Here is a 22,413-nt window from a genome sequence, read left to right as displayed (position 1 = left end):
TGGAGATAAAAACAACCATGTTTCCAGTACAAGTTCCAACTAATCCATACGTGGAAGATGCCAGGGTGTGTCAGGTCTGCAGTCTTAATCAAGTCCCTTCTTCTACAGAGGCCAGCTCTGCTTCAAGCACTGCTGTTGCTCCTACGGGCACTGGAAACATTCCATGGAGATCTTTTATCACTACCGCCCACTGATGAACAACCAGAAGAATAGAGACTCTATCTAAAGCAGTGGTGGGGGCACCAGGAACTGCTGCAGTTCTTGCAGAAGGAAGTCCTCCTGTTTACCTACCACTAGAAGATGCCTACTGGTGCCACACTCAGGCTGGGGGTGCCCATCTGAAGGACTTAATGGGGAATCTTGCCTTCATGTTTGCACTTAATGGTCTTTATTTGTTTCTGCACAGTGATTTGGGTGTGTGTGTTTGGGGCTGTTCAGACTGAAGGGCCCCTCAAACAATTTTGCAGTTCCCAGATTTTGGTTTCTTCTTGCTGGTGAGAAAATGTGTTGAGTTAAGATGCCTTCACCTTGGTTTATTTATCAAGGGCCTGTTTTTACCTGCCTTGCAATACTGATGACAATAATGCAGGCGTGATTGTGGGGTGTTGTTGTTTTGCAGTTGTCTTACAGTGTGTTTCCATTCATTTAACCCTCTGTGGAATGAACTGATTGTTCAGCAAGTGTTCTTCATGTAAACAAAATCAGATTTCACAATTTACGCTCCAGGATTTTTACTAGTTCCTTTTTACACTCTTGCAATAGTTTTTAAGTTGCTTGAGATGAGATTTTTTCTTTCTTTCCAAGCAGCTTTTAACATAATTGTGAATGGTGCTGGGAGCTGTAAAAACAAACAAACAACCCCCCCCCCAAAGTTTCCCAGCTGCAAAAGGCAGAATTTGCAACCCAAGAAGAATAGACTTTTTGGATTTTGAAAATAGACCAGATCTTGGAGCTGCTATAGTTTTTGCACTCTAAAGTTGTACTGAAGAGGGGCTTGATAAAGGTTTTTAATCACCAAGTCACAATACTTCATTTTTTAAAAAATAACTGAGCTGGTTTAAAGGGCTGCACTTTGATGGGACAGGTAAAGATTCTCTAAAGTCCTGTTCTGCTGGGAGAGAGAGAGAGAGAGAGAGAGAGAGAGATTCTGACAGCCTTTGAAGAATCGAGTAAGCCAGCAGCTCAGTCCAAAATAGATTGTACAGGGAGTTGAAATTCTGATTCTGTTTTATTTTTCTTCCTCTTTTGGAAGCTGTGTGCCAAAGGATGAGTGTTCTAAGTTATCCCCCTTCTTCCTACTGAGTTGATGTTGCATATTCCAGCTGTTGTTTATGAAGCAGCAACCTCTTTCCTGTATGACTATGTGCACATGTGGCCCTCTAGTGGACATTTTACAGCTGAAAGGCAAGCATACATCAGTTGTCCAATGAAGTTTGTTGTTTGTTACAACTTTTCAGCAGATAATTCCTAACAAAATAATCTAACGGAAACTTGCTACTTGTAAGCCACTAAAGTAAGTCCCATGGAACTCACTGGTATTACTTATGAGTAGATGTGAACAGGATCGTGTTGTTGGTCACAATCAAGGAACGGGTCAGGGGAAGTGATGTGTCTATCTAAAGTCCATTTTGGATTGGGAAGGAGGCGCAGGGTATCATTGAACTGAATTTTATTCAGACCAGACCTATTGAAATCAATGGACTTAACATAGCCATGGTAATTAATTTCAATGGGGCTACTCTGAGTAAAACTCTGTTGAATAAGCATCTGATTTATTGAACACTCCACCCTGTTTTCCTTGCATAATGCTTATGCAGAGGTTAGATTATATCCAGACTTTTTGAGCATTTGCTCTGATTTGTTTGTAGGGAGGTTCTGCAACAAAGAGTGTCCATCCTGCATCCATCCCAATATCCTTGTACAATGCTTAAACGTCTTCTTGTTAGTCATTTGTTCGCTCCACACTTTTCGGTGCATTTCTCCATCACATTCCAAGATGCACAAAACTCCTGCTTTTTAAAGTGTATTTGTTGTGGTAGGGTGACAGAGTCCTTTCACAGCCAAAAATATAAAGTTCAGGTATGTGCTGAAAGTCTGGAGGAGAGTTATTTCTTGTGTTCTGATTGCAGCACAACTGTAGTCTAGATCATGTTGCTCTATAGCAACCTATTATGTGTGGGTGGTATTTGAAACCAGATTATAATCCCCAGTTTATTTTCACACACTCTGAGAGTCTCAGGGATGGGGGGGGGGAGACCGTACATAAATAGGTTTATTTCCCTTCACACAGTGTAAGCCAGATGTGAGTGACCTTTGGCCCTCCAGCTGTTCCTGAACTACAACTCCCATCTTCCCTGATCATTGGCCATACTTGCTGGGGCTGATGGGAGTTGGATGTCAGCAACATCTGGAGGGCCAGATGTTCACCATGTCTCTCAGATAAATGGTAACTTTTAAATAGGAAATGGCCTCAAAACAGCGAATCTGAAAATCTGTAGTCCTTATGTGCTATAGAGGCAGCAGGCACTACGATACGATACAAGACAATACGATAATCTTTATTGTCATTGTCCCATACAGAACAACGAAACTGAAAATCTACATCAGTCATTCAGAAACCAACAAACCTGCTATCCCAGCCTGGTTAGCCCCCTAAAAACTCTGACACCCCATAATTAAATATAATATACTCCCATAGAGACTACCTTACACTGGATTTAAAACCAAAATCGCATTTGAATAGAAACTGTCTCTCAGGCGGCTAGTCCTAGTCTTTATCTTTGTCTATCCAAAATTAAGTATCATGGCATATCTGGCCCATTCTGTCAACGTACCATTTGTTGTCTGCAAAGAGAGAGAGTTGCAGTGGTCTGGATTTGTACATCAAAGGACATGGGAAGGAAGTATAATAGACAGTGTGAAATCTCATTGCACAAGAGCCATCTGGTGGACAAGGAAATAAATTACATGGAAGGCAAGATAAAATGAGTAGAAGCAGCAAGACTGCTAAGGGAGGGCTGGATGAGGAGGCATTTTCACACGTTAAAGCATCTTTACCCTGTTTTTCAGAAATGCATATCTATTCTACATTAACTTTGACCACACATTCCCATTGTACTGTAGAGATTTAATGGAGTTTCTTCTTCTTTGGCGATGACTCGTAGCCGAGTAAGATTGTCTTCCATAAACACGGTTTTAACAATGAGTCCGTAAATGACTGTGGAGGCCAATTCTGGATCCACACGTCCTTCCACAGTGGGGACATTGGTTGCTGGGCGGGAGCTGATCACAGTGTGGATTTGCCAAGGGTGCCTTCTCCTAGCACGTTTCTCCCTTGCATCCTGAGTTCGAGTATCTTCAAAGCCCATGGAAAGCGTAATGCTGGTGGTCAGCAAAAGAGGTGGCGTTTAAGGCCTCATGGCTACAATCCCTCTCTAGTCACATGCAACAACTAGTGGCATTGGATAGGCATTCTCAACTGCACCCCCAAAGACACATCCAGCCAATTCAGTGGAAGGCATCAAAATTCGGGTGCAAATGCCCCCCCCAGATGAACATCTGTACTGTGGCTGTGCTCATGGAAGCCTCCTTACATACTCAGACTTCCCTCATTGGAACAGGACACTTGTATAAAAATTACCGTGCATGTCCCTAAACTCTGTGTACAAGGCTGCAAATGACATTTGCTAAATGAAAATTTAGTTATGCATGTAACCCCTTGATAAGATGGTCAACTGTTAACATCTTGGCAACCTGTAAGGTGGATGTTCCCTGATTTTCTAGATTTTTGGCTAAGTGCAGATATATGATTCTAAAAAAATCTTCACCACTTGGCAGGCAACTGATTTACCACCATGAAATTATACGCAGACATTGGTACATTACCTCCTGATAAATGATAATATTGCTGTGTTAGTACCTAGGAGTGAAAATATTCTCTGAGCATGAAAGAGGAGAATGAAATGGGCAGACAAGACTAGGCAGGGCTGAAGACAGATCACTCCCCTTCTCCCCCCTCCCCCATGGCAGTTTGAAAGAGGGGCACTGCTCAAAGTGTGTATGCCTCCTTTGCAGCATTCCCCTGACTGCTATTATAATTAAGCCAAAGTAAGTGTAATTAAAGTACTGTAATCACAGTATTCTACCCATGCCTCCATTTCCCACTTCCTCTGTTATTTTCCTGTGCCTATTTTAGATTGTAAGCCCCTTGGTGTAGGGATCTGTTACACCATTTCTTTGTAAAGTGCAATGTAAAGAGATGCTGCAACAACAACAACAACGTGCATGTCCACTTTTGCCTCTGCTAAACCCATTTTGGAGGGTTTTGCATTGTTCCCCAAACCTGCAAAATCTGTTTGACAGGTGAGAACGGAGCAAAAGAAGTATGTCTCAAACCAGTTTCAGCTCTCTGAAAAACGGTTGCCTGAGATCCTATGCCCTCTCCAGCATTTCCTTTGATGGCTGCTTAAAACTTCCTAGAAAGCCTTACCGGTTTAAGGTTCGATTAGACTTTAATGGATATGCCGCCTTTCCAAAGACGAAACAAAAAACAAAACAACTGCCGCAGCAGCAATTCGTAAAAGCAAGCAGCAGCATATATCAGAGAAGCTTTGAATAACTGACATCTTCCTCCACACCAGAGAGGCTCCACTTTATAAAACAGATCCACCACGGCAAACCCCTGTCAGTTTCCCACCTCAGACAGGAGGCGGGCACCCCACCATTAGACTGAATGAGGCAGTTCACCTCTCTGCTGCCACATTTTTGGATGTTATTAAGGGGCAGCAAATTGCCGGTTGATTAATAAAGTTTTTTCTCCACGGCCACCTCCAAGTTCAAGCTGCCTCTGCGCATGATCTAAGAGTTGCACCCAAGTATCCTGGGGTTCACCTCTCCATCGGCATCCTTTAAATAGCTGTACCCCAAGTGACTGCTTCCTCGACTACTTGTGAAGTCCACTGATTTCTAAGGCTGGTCTCATAAGTATTAGGGAGAAAGTCCCACTGAATTCAGCGGGAGTTACTTCTGGATCGCACCGTATTTGTCCTATATTTACCTAAAACAGGTCCAGACTCCAGAGCACAACAGCATTGCTACGGGTGAGAAAGCATTACATGGAAAAAAAATACTGGGTGTGGGATGATGAAGAAGAAGAAGAAGAAGAAGAGTTTTGGATTTGATGGGGGTTTTAACTCCCAAGTACAAAACGTGCTTGGGACTGCAGCCTTATTAATTCCCAGTTTACGATGCAGTTAAAATTTGTATATGAAAAATGTCTTTTCTGCAACTAATCATAGCGGGTCCACTAATGGAGGAGGGGGGAGGTGTTTGTTGGCAGCAGCCGTCACGCAGCTCCCCACCTCTCCGCTTATAAAGCCCCTCTGGCACCACCCCCTTCCTGACAGGGGATCTTCTGGAGCCAACCCCCCCTCCCCACAAATAATAATAATAATAAATAAAACTGGTCCCAATATGAATGGTAGTGGAGAGGAGACCCCCTGCTCTGTTCTGGCTGGTTTCTGCTGTCCGCCCAGCGGAGTCATCAGAGGGTTAAGCTGTCAGCTCTATAATGTTAAACAGGTGTCAAAAGGCGCCTCCATATATCTGCAGATTGAAATCAAATTCTTTGCCGTATAAAAAGATAAATTACCCAGGCGATTCCCGCCTCGTCCCACTCATCAGGCCAGCGCCAGACGGCGAGCAATTTTTTTTTTAATGTGCTAACGACCTAATCAAGCAATCAAGTCGGAGAAGATTGCGGAGTGACCCCCGAGCATCCATCTGCCAGCGAGCCCCCCCCCCATCCTCCATTCATTTCCATTCCGCCGGGGGCAGAGTCTGCTTTCCCTGGAAAGGGAAAGGGGAGGGAGGCAAGGGAAAGAGAGAAAATAAGAGCTATTGGGGGGGGGAGAGTAAAAAAAAAAAGAGAAAGATTCCTAAACAAATTAACACCCAATTTTCCAGCCTAATTAGTTAAATGAGAAAAAGCTGGTGGCGTGAGGGCGCGCGGGGCTGTGTCACTGCAGGGAGGGGGCGCCTGCGCCGCGGAGAAGCGAGCGGGAACTTCACCGCCACGGCATTAATTAGCGCGGGTCAATGGCGCCGATCCCCGGGGAGCAGCCGCTTTAATTTCCCGTGATATTTCAGTGCCTGAGGCCCATCGATTCAAACTGAAATTAACTTATTTTTCAATCAGGCCCGGGCTGCCCCTGGGGCTGACTCTTCCTTTGCCTCCTCCTGAATAGACCGCGAGCAATTTTTCATCTCGAAGCTGATGCTTCTCTCTCTCTCTGTGGCGGGAAAGGAGGGGAAGAGAAGAGGAATGAGAAATGGGAGACGCGAGCGAGCGAGCGAGCGAGCAAGCGCTAATAGATTTCTGCCACCAGCCTCACGGGTCACGCCGCGGCGAGGAGACACTCTCGGCTGCCAATTTCGGGGCCTGCTTGGGCGCCTCGGACTGGGAATTCAAGGCGGGCTACGCCCATTAGTCTCTCTATAGCGCGCTCCGGCTTAGACAAGACGTACCAAAGGCCAAAGGAGCGCCCTCTCTCTCTCTCTCTCTCTCTCTCTCACACACACACACACACACTTCCCGTGGTGCCCCTTAAATAATGAAAACCCCAGGCACGACAGTGAAAAGCCAATATCACAGAAAGAGAATAATGGGGAATCAATTACAGCCCTGCTCCTGAGCCATCAGGCACTGGTTTCTGCCACTGCCGAGAAAAAGTGAAAGCGCAGGCCCAGCCAGGAGAAAAAGGGTTGAGATGTGCAGCCTCACCCAATCTCTGCCTGGGCCTGGGGTGATGTTTGGGAGTGGGTGTGTGGAGGGGAGGCCATTCTAATGAGTGTGAACCGACCCCAGGACCGTAGCACCAAGTGATCACTATAATTTACGAGGCAGTAAAGGTAAAGGGACCCCTGACCATTAGGTCCAGTCGTGGCAGACTCTGGGGTTGCGGCGCTCATCTCGCTTTACTGGCCGAGGGAGCCGGCGTACAGCTTCCGGGTCATGTGGCCAGCATGACTAAGCCGCTTCTGGTGAACCAGAGCAGCGCACGGAAACGCCATTTACCTTCCCGCCAGAGCGGTACCTATTTATCTACTTGCACTTTGACGTGCTTTTGAACTGCTAGGTTGGCAGGAGCAGGGACCAAGCAACGGGAGCTCACCCCGTCGCGGGGATTCGAACCGCTGACCTTCTGATCGGCAAGTCCTAGGCTCTGTGGTTTAACCCACAGCGCCACCCTTACAAGGCAGTAGTTGTTCACTAATGGCAAAGACAGTGCCATCATGTCAGGTGATGTCACAGCATGGGGGCCTATGAGTTGAACTGAAGGGTATAGTGGGAAGCAGCAGGTAGAAGTATCTCTGGGCCCGTTCTCTTGTCTAATTTGGGGAGCAGTTGTTTTGAGACTTTGTATGTAGTTGAGGATGACCCATGGAGTACAACAAACAGGTTCCTAGGGATAACACATATCCCTGTGTGCAGGGTCACAGAGGTGCGTTGTGATCAGTGGCGTAGCGTGGGGGGTGCAGGGAGGGCCGGCTGCACCGGGCGCAACATCTGGGGGTTAGGATTAGGGTGCGCAAATCCACAGGTTAGGGGGTGCAAATTACTTGCCTTGCCCTGGGTGCTGACAACCCACGCTACGCCACTGGTTGTGATCATCTGGCTGGGCAGTCCAGTGTTTGCTGTAGTGGGCACATTGACCTCCCCACTCAAATGATGTCCCCTTGTGCCACTTTTACTTTCTTCCATTCCCTCCTATCCCAGAAAATATGTGATTATGTTCAACGACACAGTGGAGGTAAGGAGCCTTGCCCCTACGTCTTAACACTGGGTTTGTGAAATGGCTCTGGGAAGACGTTGGTCTGGAGCCCAGAGATAAAACCACTCCTCTTCTGGTCCTACGGTTTGGTTTAGCATTATACCCAAATCCAGGTCTGTGGTTTTGCTCACTCCAAACAAACCACAAGCTGTAACTAAAGTTTGTTCTTAATTTACTGCTCATGATTTGTCTGGGGAAGGCAACCACAAGACCTGGTTCATAAGTAATGCGAAGTCAAACTATGATGTAGCATTCAGGTACATCAGGGAGTGTGGCCAGGCAGTGGGGAACAAAGTGGCCACAATTTTCACTCCATGCAGTTGCACATCCATGTGTTCATACTTTGCTTCCTGTGTGCAAACTGGGCTATTTTGTGTGTGCGCATGCATGCTCTGGGCTGGGAAAAGGGGAACATGCCCCCTTCTTGTTCTGGTTACATCCATTAATAGCCAAATGGGCACAAACCTACATGGTGTACAACCACATGAGGCTATCAGTGGCCAATAGTAAAGATGTCTATATATTACCTCCAGGATCAGAGATGCCATGCCTCTGAATACTAGTAATGTATTTCACAGTGAGTAGGAAGAGAATACTATCCTCAGGTCCTGCTTATAGACTTCTCAAGAGGCATCAGGTTGGCCACTGTAGGAAGCAGGATACTGCATAGGCCTTTGTTGGTTTGATCCTGCAGGGTTAATCTTATGGTGAGGACAGAGGTGGATTTAGGGAAGTGCGACCAGTTCGCCCGCACTGGCTGCTGAGCCAAGAGGGTGCCGCAACAATGACAAACAGAAGGTGAGAGGCAGGGGTATATGCCAAATTTTGGCATTGCTCAAGGGTGGAATCTACACACATACAAAAAAGGTTGTGAAAATGCTTTTATTTTATATATATATATAAAATTTTATATATATATAAATATATATTTTATATATATATATATATTGATTGTTGTTTAGTCGTGTCCGACTCTTCGCAACCCCATGGACCAGAGCACGCCAGGCTCTCTATTATATATATGGTATATAATTTGCCATTAGTGTCACATTTGTATGATAACGCACTTAAAACTTCATATCTGCAGCTTTATAGGAGGTAAGGTAAGCTGAATCCAAGGTGCTGCTTTAAAGCCCAAAGTCTGCCACTGATGAGGACTCCTCTTCTTGGCACATGTTCCTGATGTGAGAACAGTTAGTTAGTTGTACCAATAGGAAAGTTGTCCTCATTATGGTCCAGTTTAGGCCTGACATTTTACACTAGCTGGGTTAGCTGATCTTAAGGGTTAGGGAGACAGGCATTGCAGGCAAAAGGTGCCTGTTACTACCAGAGCAACAGCAGGTTAAAGGAGTTGGACCCACATGCACCGCCTCTGTTCTTGCAGTGCCAGCAGTAGCTTAGCTTTGGCATGTATGTTGCAACTCCTTCACTCCTGCTCCGTTTCCATAAGTTGCAATGGGGGCATCTGCAATACAAGACAGCAAGTAGTGAGTGGAGAGTCAGGAGAGAATACAGGAGGGGCAGGTCTGAGGAAGCAGACAGGCCTCTAGTTATTCATACAAGCCTGCCAATCTCCTGGTCATGCTTAAATGTGTAACTAAGACACAGGGCTTTTATATGTAATAACTCAGGTTTCCTAACATTGTATAAGGTTGCTCTTAGCTTAATCTCTGATTTTTTCAGTGGCACAGATATACTGTGTTTTTCCATGTATAAGACGACCCCCGTGTAAAAGATGACCCCCTATTTTGGACTAAAGAAGCAGCAGCAAAAAACATAGTCTTATACACAGAAAAATATGGTACTCAGGCTGCTTCCATACTAGGTGGGGTTTTTTTGTAACGGTAAAATTGCCTCACCTTGTTCACTCAAATTTTACAACACGGATGTGTCTCTGTGATGTCCACAATTTGTAAACCACCTGCATTTCCCCCAGAGCATCTTCCATTTGTTTTATTATTGCAGACAGTCTGTGTGCAGAAGAGCAATGCATTCTCCAAAAATATAGATGCCATTAGTGTTGCTCTTTCATCTTTTCCTTGTTCTAAGATGGAGGAGTAGTGTTAATTCCCCACTTGGTGTGGGAAGGTAAAACCCTATCACAGCTCAGCATACCTTTGTGGTGGACACAATTTTATAAAACAGTTAACATTTTAATTGGTCTTTTAATTACCCCTACATCACTTTTCTAGCTGGATTGTTCAAAACAATACTAAAATATTTGCAAAGTACTGCGTAAATGAATTAGCACTATTATGATAATGTACAAAAGAAAAAGAAAAAGGCTTTATGGCCAGTGGCATTTTAGCAATGCGTTTCCCCGCTAATTAATTTTTTCCATCGTATACTCCTGATTTGAAAGAAACATTATGCTTTGTTTTGTGGTATTTAATGGGTAGTTATAAAAAAACCCCCAAACTTAAAAGAGTGGTGTTCAAACTTTTTTCAAAGAGGGCCAGATTTGATGAAGTGAAGGGCCGTGAGGGACGACCAAAGAGATGACCAAAGTTGAGCTTTTTTTTAGGATTGAAGTTGTTGAGCTTTTCTAAGTTGTCAAGGTTTTTTTAGGATTTTACCCCAGGAAATAAACTGCCACAGGGGCCAGACTGAACCAACTGGCGGGCCGGATTAGGCCCCCAAAATGGACTTTGGACATGCCTGGAGTAGGGGCTTAGTGCTAAATAATTAAATAATTTTAGTTTATTGTTTTTAAAGGATCACTTGGAATCTCCTCCCCTCCAATAGTAACTCAAGTGATTTGAACCTTCACCCATTCTGCATCATACTGCTAGTATAGATGGAGCATAGCGGGGTGAGCATTCGGGGAAAGTGCAGGAGCTCCAGTAGTGTGGAAGGTTGATTGTAATTCTGTAAGCTACAGTGGAAGACCAAATTATGTATGCTTCACATAGTTAATATTACGTGTGCTTCAAAAAAAAATTGTGGGATCAGTGATTCTCATGCATGCACTTTTTTTTTTAACAGCACCCGCATGATGTCATTGGCAGCAAAATGCCAACCCATTCCTCCTCCTCCTCCTTCTTTCCCTCCTCCCCATTTAATCTGAGTCTACCCGTTTTGGGGGAAATTCAATAAGTCAAAAACAAACAAACAGATACTGTAACTATGATATCCTAATAACACCTCGCAAATTAACCCCTATCTGGAAGCACACTAGGAGCTATCTATCTGGAAGTAAAAAAATTCCTACACTAACACGTGTTTATAATTGTATGTGAAGGTAAATATTCTATATTGCATTTGCAGTATTCTGATACTAGGCCAACAGAGCAATTCAAACCCCACTTAGGGCTTATCAGCCATCAGTGGCCCACAATGGCCCAATAATCTTGCCCTTCTTGCTTTTGGCTGCGGATGTGGCAGTGGTTCTGCTACTCCATCGAGCTCTGGCATAGGCAGTGCCAAGAGTGGTTTGTGCCTTAAGGCTGCAGTCCTGTACATACTGGGAGTTCGTCTTCTAAGTATCCATGCCTAGGATTGCACTGTAGTCCCTATACACACTTACCTGGGAGTCATCTCCACTGAAAATTTTAAAAAACTTTTTTAACTTAAAAATTCTCCTCTTTGCAGGTTTGGTTTCAGAACCGAAGGGCCAAATGGCGGAAGAGGGAGAAATGCTGGGGCAGAAGCAGTGTAATGGCAGAATATGGGCTGTATGGTGCAATGGTACGTCACTCCATCCCACTGCCAGAATCCATCCTCAAATCGGCCAAGGATGGCATAATGGAATCCTGCGCTCCTTGGCTGTTGGGTAAGAGATTAACCTTGGGAATGGACCTATTTTGTCTAGCGTTTCTGGTAGGGTCCTGTCAGTGATGAAGGCAATAAAGGAGTTGGACCAGGGAAGTGTATAGGTAAACACAGAGATTACTGCTACGAGCATCAAGTTTGTCTAATACAGAGATGGAGAACTTGTTGCCCACCAGATGTTGCTGGAATGCAGCTCTTATAATTCCTGATCATTGGCCATGCTGGCTGGAGCTGATGAGAGTTAAGAGTCCAACAACATCTGGAAACCACAAGTTCCCCAACCTCTTGGCTAAAATTTGGTCATCTAGGGTCTAAGGTCATCCCCAGGCTCTAAGGTATGATTACCAATAGTGCATTATTTCCAAGGGGAAATTACGGTATTATACTTTATGGACTTCAAACCCCTTAATGCTTCTTATTCTTAGGCCTGCCTGGTGCTTATGCCGCACTCCAACAGCTATTTTGTGGTGAGTTCTCCTAGCCCATGCTGTGCTGTCGTATCAGGAGTTTTCATGCCCCTCCCAGATGTTCATGCTGGCTGAGGATGTAGACTTTTGATAGGATGGCAAAAATGGTTGTGGTTCCTTAAACAAAACCCCACAACTTTATTGTGGCATGAGTCTTCATATGCAAGAGTCTGTTCTATCAGATGCATAAAGAGGAAGCATAGTGGGCAGTTGCCTATAGCAGATCATACAATAATAAATAGAGCAAAGGGGTTGTATATATGCAGATATTAAGAGCTCTGCTGGAATAGACCAAAGACACTTCTAGTCTAACATTCTGTCCTATAGTAGTTGCTTCTAGGAAGTTTGTAAACAGGCCTTAAAGTCAATAGCCCTTCTCGCTGCCTAGTTTATGACATTCAGAGATAAAATGCATTTGAAGATGTCCTTGATATTTGTCTAATATGTTTTGGAAACTATCTAAACTAGTAGCCCTCACAGTGGGTTTAGCAAATTTCCTCTTGCACTCCTGCTCCTTGCTTGGCTCTTCTCTTCTGCTTTTTCAAACTAATGCTACAAATAAAGTTAACTGATGGTTTCTTACAAATATGCTGCTTCATACTTCTGGCTGCTATGTGAAACCCAGAGTGGAAAGAGAGGGGTGTGTGTGGAAAGGGCTGCAAAGGATGTGTGAGAAGAAATCAGTAGCATTCTTCTCAGCCCTGTAGGCAATAGCATAACCAGAGTCCCCGCACCAGGGCCTTCGTCACATACAGAGTTATTGTGAGAAGCACATTGCCACCATTTTATCTCTGTTAGCGGAGAATTACCCAGTCCAATAGAGTTAGGTGGCCCTGTATCTCTGGGTTCCTCTTCGCCCACCCACTAGGCTGGAGTGGACAGCTCCTGCCACTTTGATATCCTAGAATGTGTCTTCTGTATTAACAGCATTTTGTGCATTTTTCAATAAGTGCAACTTCCTTTCCCAACTCCACTGCTGTCCCTGCTTGTGGACAACAAACAGGATGCCCCATCCCATCAAAAATGCACAGACTTGGCATTATGGTGTAGTCATGCCTCATTGCAGCACTGGCCCCAGTTCCTCACCTAGTTTTGGCCTGTCTCTGCCAGAGAACTGGCCTGAGGTCCCCCTCATGCAGGGCCCAGAGCAATGAGCTCTCTGTGTGACTGCTGTTTGAAGCAAGGCTTTCTGCTTTTCCTTAATTCTGGCCTCTCTTTATCTTTACTGTTTTCAGTTCAAGATGGCTTTCCCATGCCCAGGCGCTTTTCTAAACCCGAATACCAACAATTCTTTTTAGGGATGCACAAAAAATCTCTGGAAGCAGCGGCTGAGGCAGGAAGGAAGCCAGAGGTGGAACGCCAGGCTCTGCCCAAGCTTGACAAGAGTGACAAGGAAGAAAGGGGCCCTGACTCCAAAACCACCATTTCCCAGGAGGAACTGAGAGAGAACAGCATTGCTGCCCTCAGGGCCAAAGCTCAGGAGCACAGCACCAAAGTCCTGGGGACCATCCCTGGAGACCCTCCTACGTCAATCAGGAAGCCAGAGAAAGAGGAAGAGGCAGCCACAGCAGAGGATGAACGGCAAATGGAAAAGTCAGATTTATCACAAGAGGAAGATAAGCTGATTTAGAAGGAAGGGGATGATAGGAATCAGCCATCCCTTCTAAGATTGACTCCTCTAGGAGCTACAACCTCCTCTCAGACTAACAGGGCCCCTCCTGCAGCCCCTACACACATGGAGGTAGGCCCCACTTGGTCTCTGTACATTCCAGGAAGCCACGGCTAAGGCCACGTTCCGTCAGGTGTGTCTATAGAGACTGGTTTCCCTCGGGAGCATATTGCCCCTGCAGTCCCTGTCCTCAGGAGCACTCTCGCTCTACGTCCCCGCATTTCAAGGAAAAGGGAGGTGGGAATCATGTACCGTCTTAGTCGGAGTGGTAAATCAAGCTAGGATTTTTTCCCTCAACACCAGCCATTAAACCAACGTTGGGTCTTTTCCCGTTTTCCCCCTTATTCAATCTCTGTTGTCCCATTCTCATCCTCATCTTAAAAAGAAGTCTTTCTGTCATTTCACCATACCACAGGCAGTCTCTTTCTCCTTGTCTCAGTCAGGTTGTTAGCTTTTTCAGAAGAAGAATTACCTTTTCTTTTTATATGTTAATGTATACATGTATTGAACTGCCCATTGCTTAGCATTGAGGCCAAGTTTTGTTTTTTAAAAAAAGGAAGCCAGCCACTCCTTTCTCCAAAAGTCAGGCCAAATTTAAAACTGGCCAGGTGGCAATCCTACCTCAGATCAAGTCTCTTTCTCACTGCGGTATCAACATTGTTGTTGATTAAAGAGGCCCAGGCACCCTTCCAGTGCAATGTGAATTTTCCGTGGAGAGTATACACCCCTGTTGTGACTTGTTTATGGCACCCAGACTGCTACATTCCAGAATCCTGACCTGCTCTCCTCAGGTGTCTATGCCGTTTTCTGTTTTAGCCCAGATTGTTCAAGGAAAATTCTGTTAAAACTATTACCTATGGCATTGAGTTGATTCTTACAGTCGTTTGACTCTTCCATAAAAGTCTTTCCTAAAGGAGGCCTCATTTGTTCTGAAATGGAAAAGGAGCAATTAATTACTGAAAAGAGAAGTATACTATGGTTGCTCGGGTATTTTATATTGTCTGAGGTGGAAGCCTTGCCTCCTCGTTCCAATTTGGGATGTAAGATCTGATAGGGTTAGGTGGTCGTGAGAAAAATGCACTCTGAATACACTCATGTCACATAACATATTCTAGGAGTTACATGTAGCATTTAATATCAGCCAGGGCTTTGCCCTTGTGAACCTTGGCTCAGTTTAAGTCAGGGCTGGAGTCTAAACAGTTGGTTCATGTTTCTCCAATAGAAGTCAATAATAAATGGAGAATCACAGCCATCCTACCAGTAGCCAAATTGATAGGGGAGGGACATTACCGGTAAGTTTTTCACCTGCGTTTTAGAATACTAAGAGTCCGAGAGATGTGCTTAGGTCAGCGCTTGGCTCTCAGATGAAAGTGAGAACTGACTTTATTGGTGATCGCTCATTCATACATGCACGTCATCGCTTGATGCTGCAGTCATCAAATGATGTGTGAAATAGCCTATCTGGGGCAGACTGCTTGGGTGCACTTCCCCAATGCTACTCATGTGCAGCGAAAATATTAGCTGAACAATTTGTCCGATGTAAGTAGCATGAAATAAAGCACTAATGGACATCTTGGTGTCCCAAAAAAAGAAAATTCACATATCCCGTTACCTTCATAGGCAATTGACTCAGACACTGAGATGAAGTCATGTACACAAGGCCATAAGAAATTGCCTCAATTCCATGACAACATTGCTCTCCTCTCCTTTTTTCTGTGAAGGCCCCTGGACAGCAAGTGTCACATTCCCTTTCCTTGTCCTTGTTTCCAGCAAGAGCTGTTTTTACCTGAAGTTGTTGTTTTGGTTATGATTGATCTTTCCTCCCTACATAACCCCATTTTGCCTATGTCCCAGTTCTTTGGCGTCTTAGATTATAGCACTCAGTATGTAAATAATGTATATATGGTGAGAAAAGTTGGTATTTGAGGTGTTTAAGATACAAAGTTGTAACAACTAGTCATTTGAAACCTGTGATTTTTTTGTGCCATTTTCTGTAAAGATATAAATCAGAATAAAACCGAACTAAAGAGGAGTAAAACTAATGTGGTTGTGCACATGTCCTGAGGGGTCTGCGGGATGCGGGTGGCACTGTGGTCTACACCACTGAGTCTCTTGGGCTTGCCGATTGGAAGGTTGGCAGTTCAAATCCCCGCGATGGGGTGAGCTCCCATTGCTCTGTCCCTGCTTCTGCCAACCTAGCAGTTTGAAAGCATGCCAGCGCAAGTAGATAAATAGGTACCACTGTGGCAGGATGGTAAATGGCATTTCCATGTGCTGTGGCACTCATCACAGTGTCCTGTTGCACCAGAAGTGGTTTAGTCATACTGGCCACATGACCCGGAAAGCTGTCTGTGGAAAAATGCTGGCGCCCTTGGCCTGAAAGCAAGATGAGCGCCGCACCCCATAGTCGCCTTTGACTGGACTTAACCATCCAGGGTTCTTTATCTTTACCTTTTACCTTAAAGGGTTTGCATGTAAAATGCATGTCCAAACTCTATTGGCATACATACACTAGAGACTAGATATTCTGATGTGGGGCTGCCTGCAAGCATAGCAGGAAAAACTGGAAAAACAAGCAGAGAAATATAATAAATATAAAAACACAAAGGTACTTTGTGCCAGAACCCCATAGTTGTTGTTGTTGTTTAGTTGTTTAGTCGTGTCTGACTCTTCGTGACCCCATGGACCAGAGCACACCAGGCACTCCTGTCTTCCACTGCCTCCCGCAGTTTGGTCAAACTCATAGTTACCCTTCACATTTACTTCATGTACATATTTTGTGCTACTGAGTGACCTCCTTTCATTAGTATCAACAATGTGGAAGACATAAACAATATTCATATAGCTCTGTAGTAAACTAAGCATAAGAGGCCATGGACCATTGTTAGTTCTATTCCTTGTGTAATATGTTGGGCTGCGACAGTGGAGATACAGAGAATTAACAAAGACCAAACAACTGAACACAATTATCTGAAGTATCCTTTGCCTGGTGTTGTATTGGGACAAGTACTCAGACTATGGAGAGCCATGAATCCTGCCTAACTTAGCTATACCTCTCCAAAAAATATTGTTATGCCCTGAACTAGAACCACGATAAATCAAGAAGCAGCATTACATGACTCAGTTTGCTTAGAATGAGAGAGTTGGTAAGCGCTGAAAATATATGAGATCTTACATGTTATTTACAAATATATGAAACAGCGTATATTAAGAACAACTAGATCCCTAAACCAGGCAGCATAACTACTAATCCTGCATCTGATCTCCAAAGATCAACTGTACCCAATGATTCTTTATGTTCAGACAACTGCAACTAAAAGTTGCAGCAACTTATGTTCACACTTAAACTGCAGAGCTTTTTCTGGTCTCAGACTGCACTCAACAGGTAGACTGCTCATTATGTTGCCCATGACCCCCTAGGGGAGGAAGTGGGGGCTATACATTCAATAAATAAATAAAATATTATAAATGCAACCCCCAGACAAAGGCTAAGGGGACAGATTGCTTCTTCACTTGACATCCCACTGGAGTATTCTCACTCCAACACTTAGCACCTTGAACATTCGGAAGTGGTCAAATACATTATCTCAGTAATCCTTGTAACATCTCTCTAAGCTGGGTCTGAATGATTATTTTCCTATTGCAAAGGAAAAGGACCAAGGGCTGGAAAGAGGGTAGCTTAATAAAGGCATCTTTTTGAGTGATTCATTGAAGAAACAAAATATGAGCAACAGACTTTCTGATTCCTGAACTACTCCATTCTAACCCCTCCATCTTTCGTCTCCTTATTTTAACTTATGTGCATATAACAGTCGAACATATATACAAACAGATTAACATTATAATTATAAATCAAAGATTGGTTAGAGGTGCAAATTCAGGTAAGTGAGAGCCAAATAAAGTACAAGAAAGAATGAAGACAGCACCAATTAACCTTCTGCTCTTCACTATTGATCTGAACTGCATGTCTGACCTGGCATCAAGTGTTCTTTTTAACGTCTCCTGCCTTGCATTTATTTAGAAGAATATGCACCTTCTTTTTATAAGATTTATATGTAAAAAAGGACCAGGTTCGCCTTGCGCCTTCATGATACACCTTAAGTGCCAGGCAAAAATGTTCCTCTTTAACCAGGCCTCTGGCTGATTGACGTCCAACGCCCTTTGAAAATGTGTTGGGGAGGGGGATTTATTGGGCTGTTTTTGTTTTTATTATGTATTTTGTGGTTTTATATTGTGGTTTTATGTTGTAAACACCCTCAGACCTGTCGTTATAAGGTGGTATACACATTTAATAAGTGATAAAAATATCAAAGCTGCTAGCCACAATATCATTTTTTAACATATACTGCAGCATGAGGCTATGTTTTACCTCCACTGTCAGAGGCAGCGTGACAGGAGGCTGCCTCAGAGAGGTTCATGGCGGCACCAGGCCAGCTTCTCCTCTTGGAATGTAAACCCCAAACCAAAAAAGCTTCCTTGCATGTGTCCACCAGAGGGCAACACTTTCTCCTGCATGAGTTTGCAAAGGCTTTCTATCCAAACACTGCGATGGATGGCATGAAAAAAGGGTTGTTTATGTGCAGCCCTCCTGTGTGAAAGTTGGAATTGCCTGCTTTTTTGTAGCCACTTAAGGTAACTTTTAGCAGAACAGAATTTGTTGTTGCTGTTGTTGTTGTTAATAACAACAACAACAACAACAACAACAACAACAACAACAACAACAACAACAACAACAATATATTGCTCTTCACCCAAAACTCACAGGGAGGTTTACATAATAACAAACACACACACAACCTCTCAATTTAAAAGGTAATAAACTGATTAATTATCAAAGGCCTGGGAGAAGAGGAATGTTTTTGTCAGTTGAGTCTCCCTGCGGAGCCACCACAGAAAAGGCCTGTTCTCTTGTTGCTGCCCCCTGGACCTCTTGTGAACGAGGCACATGAAGAAGGGTCTCTGATGATAATTGCAGAGTGCAGGTTGGTTCATATGGAGAGAGGCAGTTCTTGAGGTATTGAGATATTGTGGTCCTGAGCTGTTTAAGGCTTTATAGGTCAAAGACAGTACTTTGAATGGGACCTGGTAACTAATTGGCAGTCAGTGCAATCAGGCCAAGATGGGAGTTATATGCTTAATAATAATAATAATAATTTATTATTTATACCCCGCCCATCTGGCTGGGTTTCCCCAGCCACTCTGGGCGGCTTCCAACTGAATATTAAAAACAATACAGCATCAAACATTAAAAACTTCCCTAAAGAGGGCTGCCTTCAGTTGCCTTTTAAAAGTAAAATAGTTGTTTATTGCTTTGACATCTGCTGGGAGGGCGTTCCACAGGGCAGGCGCCACTACCGAGAAGGCCCTCTGCCTGGTTCCCTGTAACCTTACTTCTCGCAATGAGGGAACCGCCAGAAGGCCCTCGGCGCTGGATCTCAGTGTCCGGGCTGAATGATGGGGGTGGAGACGTTCCTTCAGGTATACTTAAACCGTCTTGCGCAGGTGAGCAACCCAGCTGCTGATTTCTGCAGCAGTTGAAGTTTTTCTGAAATATTTTCAGAGGTAGCTCCAAGCTGCCAGCTGAAGCTGATGGAAGGCATTTCTTGAGGCCACCTGAGCCTCAAGAAACACCACAGGACCCACAAATTGCCCCCCCACAGCTGTATACCCACTCCTTCAGAGGGAATGTAACCCCATCAAATGCAGGTAACCTCCTGTCCATCCAGTCTAGGGAACCACCCACTAACAGTGCCTCAGTCTCATCTGGGTTGAGCTTCAGTTTATTGGCTCTCATCCAGTCCATTACCAAGGCATGACAACGGTCCAGCATATCCGCTGCCACACCTGCAGATGTAAAGGAAAAGCAGAGCTGTGTGTCATCAGCAAATTGCTGACAATGAACTCCCAAACTCTGGATGACCCTATTCAGTGGTTTCATGTAGATGTTAAACAGCATGTGGGATAAAATCAAACCCCAAGGACAGTGGCACCCTGTGTGATGCCAAAATCTGGTGCCCCACAAAGAAATGTTTAACGGAAGTAATTTCTCCTGTTCCTCAAGTCCTGTGAAGAACCTGCTTTCCAAACCTCAGTTTCTTGCATCAGGATTAAAGGTATGAACACCCTTTTTATATCTGCTAAGGACTGGCCCGCCTATGAGGCAATGTGAGGTGACTGCCTCAGGTGGCAGGATCCATAGGGGCAGGAGATCCTGATGTAAATCTTTATTCCCACCCCCTTGTTCCTGATGTAGATCTTCACTTGCTCCTTCTTCCCTGGTTCCCTGGTGGGGAGTGGGGTGCTCTTTTGTGGTTCACAACAGGTGCCAAAATGCCTCTGCTAGATGTAAAATGTTATCCAGTGTTTATTCACTTGTCCTTGATTTGTTCTGGTGCAAGAAGGGGCTGTAACTTTGCAGAGCATATGTGACTGGTACAGTAGCAGAGAGAAACTGGTTTAGCTGGTTTGGCACTTGCAGAACAAATTAAAGCTGTGGAAAAAAAGAAACTGCCTAAGGCCATCTGGGAATTGGCAGCAGATGCTGGAGCTGGGATGTGACTGCAAGGCACCTTGTCTTACGCTCGAAACTGCTAAGTTTACTTCCCTATAAGGCTGAGAATGGTGAAAACCATAATGTAAACCTATTATCTTGTTTTTGTTTTTAAAAATAGCATTAAATTAAGCACAGAGGGATTGGAATAGAAATTGAAGAGTCAGGGCCCCTAAGACAGCTTCCAGAGCAAAAACACAAAAATCCAATAAGATAAGATAATTTATTATGGTTAAAGACCAGCTCACATAACATAACACAATAAAAACAGTGTTCATAAAGGTAAAATATACAGTCGGCGCAGATTGCAGCAATAGCTCATGAGTTAAAATTGAGATATATACATACACCTGTACAACTGAGGTTTGGGCTACCATAAAAAATTGACCCTGAGGCGTCCCAAAGGGCGACTTCAGCATTTCCCTAGTAAGCTATTTTATTCTAGAGGATGATCTGTGCCTACAAATCTGGGCGCAGAATCTGGCTACCAGCCAGGTCGTCTTCTGATCTTTGCCTAAGAGGAGAAAAGTTTAGACTTGTCTGAAAGATCGGTGAGCCTCTTCAGCAAAGGATCAATGGTGACTCTATGAATCTCAACATAAAAAGGACATCTAAAAATATATATGTTCGGGGCTTCCTATTTCCCCTAATGGGCAGGCGCAAAGTCTCTGTGTGTACGGGACTCTTCCATAGGAGCCTTCCAGAACCGGTGAGGGCAAGGCCGAGCTTCTAGCAAGAGTAAAAGCCCTTCTTGTGTTTCTGGATGTGTGGAAATAGAGATATGCTGCTAGAGCGGCTACGTATCTCCCCTTTGCTATGATTTTATAATCGGGGACCCTTGTACAGTCCTATTGTCTCTCTGTGTCCATGATTCTTTGCCTAACCACAGATCTAGCTTGGCCCAGGCCCATAGTTATGAGGGTTTGGGGAGCAAAAAAATTCAATAAAAATAATGTGATTAAAAATAAATGCAATACATCAGTGTACAGCACAATCCTATACATGACCATTTAAAAGAAAGCACAATTGAATTCAGTGGGACTTATTTGTCCTGGATAAGTGAGCAGAGAAGACTGCAGCAGAAATAATTGAAAGAACAGAAAGAGATGGCCTCTGTGGGAGGATTACACTTTGCAAAACCACATATTGGGGTAACCCATATGTGTCACTTTTTATTTATTTAACAGGGAGGTGTAGGGCAACATAAAAAGCCTTTAAAAACAATAGAGAACAATCATTAGAATTGTTTTTAGGAGGCTTTCAAATATTTCTCCTTCTTGTCAAAAGTTGTCATTCTATACGAGTGCCATTCGAAACAATGCGTCACACAAAGTTGCATGTTACACAAAGTTGTATGCCCTCCTGGAAAATAACTCTAATATGCCTGCGGAATAACCCTAAAATTATTGGCAGTTCACTACAGCATATGGAGAAGGCAGAATGGGCAAAAGGACATGAGAAAAAAGAGTATGCACATCTGATTTAAGTGCGACCGCGCATGCGCGCATCACAACGACCTGGAAGTGGCAGGGAAAGGGGGCATAATGGGGTAGAGGTGGAACGGGTGCAGGGTTCAGGAACATAACCTGAGTGTAAATCGGTTGTTGGCTGAACATGAGGAAAAAGAAGAAGCCTGTAGCAAAGATACAAATATAACTGCTGGAATGGCAACAGTTAAGACCCGTGACTTTCATACTTTCTAGAGCCAGGGAACCCTTTTCTACATCTGGCAAGGAATCCCTGCCCATCTTCTGTGGATCTCCTGCGCAAGGGATTGTGGGAACTGTCCTAGGTCACATGATTGTTCATATTGGAGCAGTGGGCCTGTTCATTGTTGTGCCACTTGCCCAGAAAGACCATCCAACACATTGCAGGGGATGTTTGGTGGTTGTAGGCAAACTATCACTCAGGGAAACATGCCTGCTGTTATTGGTCTTGTCATTGAGAAAACTGTGATAAATTTCCAAGAAACCCCTGGGTTTCCTGGAAAAACACAGCACCAAAGCTATTGCGGCAGGGGAACTACATCTGCCAGTGTCTTTAATGTTTGTGCTGGAAAAGCAAGTGCAGGAGTGTAAGGAATAAACTGGACTAGGGGCCTCCTTTTCCTTTTATCATGAACTG

At 44.2% G+C, this 22,413-nt stretch overlaps 2 protein-coding genes across 6 annotated transcripts in view; one reads left to right on the top strand and one right to left on the bottom strand.

The window, feature by feature from the left end:
* VSX2 (visual system homeobox 2) overlaps nt 1-15,781 on the top strand; it is a 32,459-nt gene extending 16,678 nt beyond the window's left edge. The window contains exons 4-5 of one of the 2 annotated variants that reach the window (XM_053379503.1): nt 11,424-11,604; nt 13,306-15,781. In XM_053379503.1, coding sequence (XP_053235478.1) covers nt 11,424-11,604; nt 13,306-13,700 — 576 coding nt within the window. In that variant the 3' untranslated portion in view covers nt 13,701-15,781. The remainder of the gene's footprint in view (nt 1-11,423; nt 11,605-13,305) is intronic. The other variant, XM_053379512.1, reaches the window with a different exon arrangement.
* The window catches only part of ABCD4 (ATP binding cassette subfamily D member 4), a 59,348-nt gene continuing 46,788 nt past the window's right edge, over nt 9,854-22,413 (bottom strand). For all 4 annotated transcript variants that reach the window (XM_053379451.1, XM_053379442.1, XM_053379472.1 and 1 more), the window contains one exon: nt 9,854-9,864. The gene's annotated coding sequence lies outside the window, so the exon portion shown is untranslated. The remainder of the gene's footprint in view (nt 9,865-22,413) is intronic.

Source organism: Podarcis raffonei, chromosome 1 (genome assembly GCF_027172205.1).
Source record: "Podarcis raffonei isolate rPodRaf1 chromosome 1, rPodRaf1.pri, whole genome shotgun sequence".
In the NCBI taxonomy this organism is placed as follows: domain Eukaryota; kingdom Metazoa; phylum Chordata; class Lepidosauria; order Squamata; family Lacertidae; genus Podarcis; species Podarcis raffonei.
This window is presented reverse-complemented; position numbering and strand designations above follow the sequence as displayed.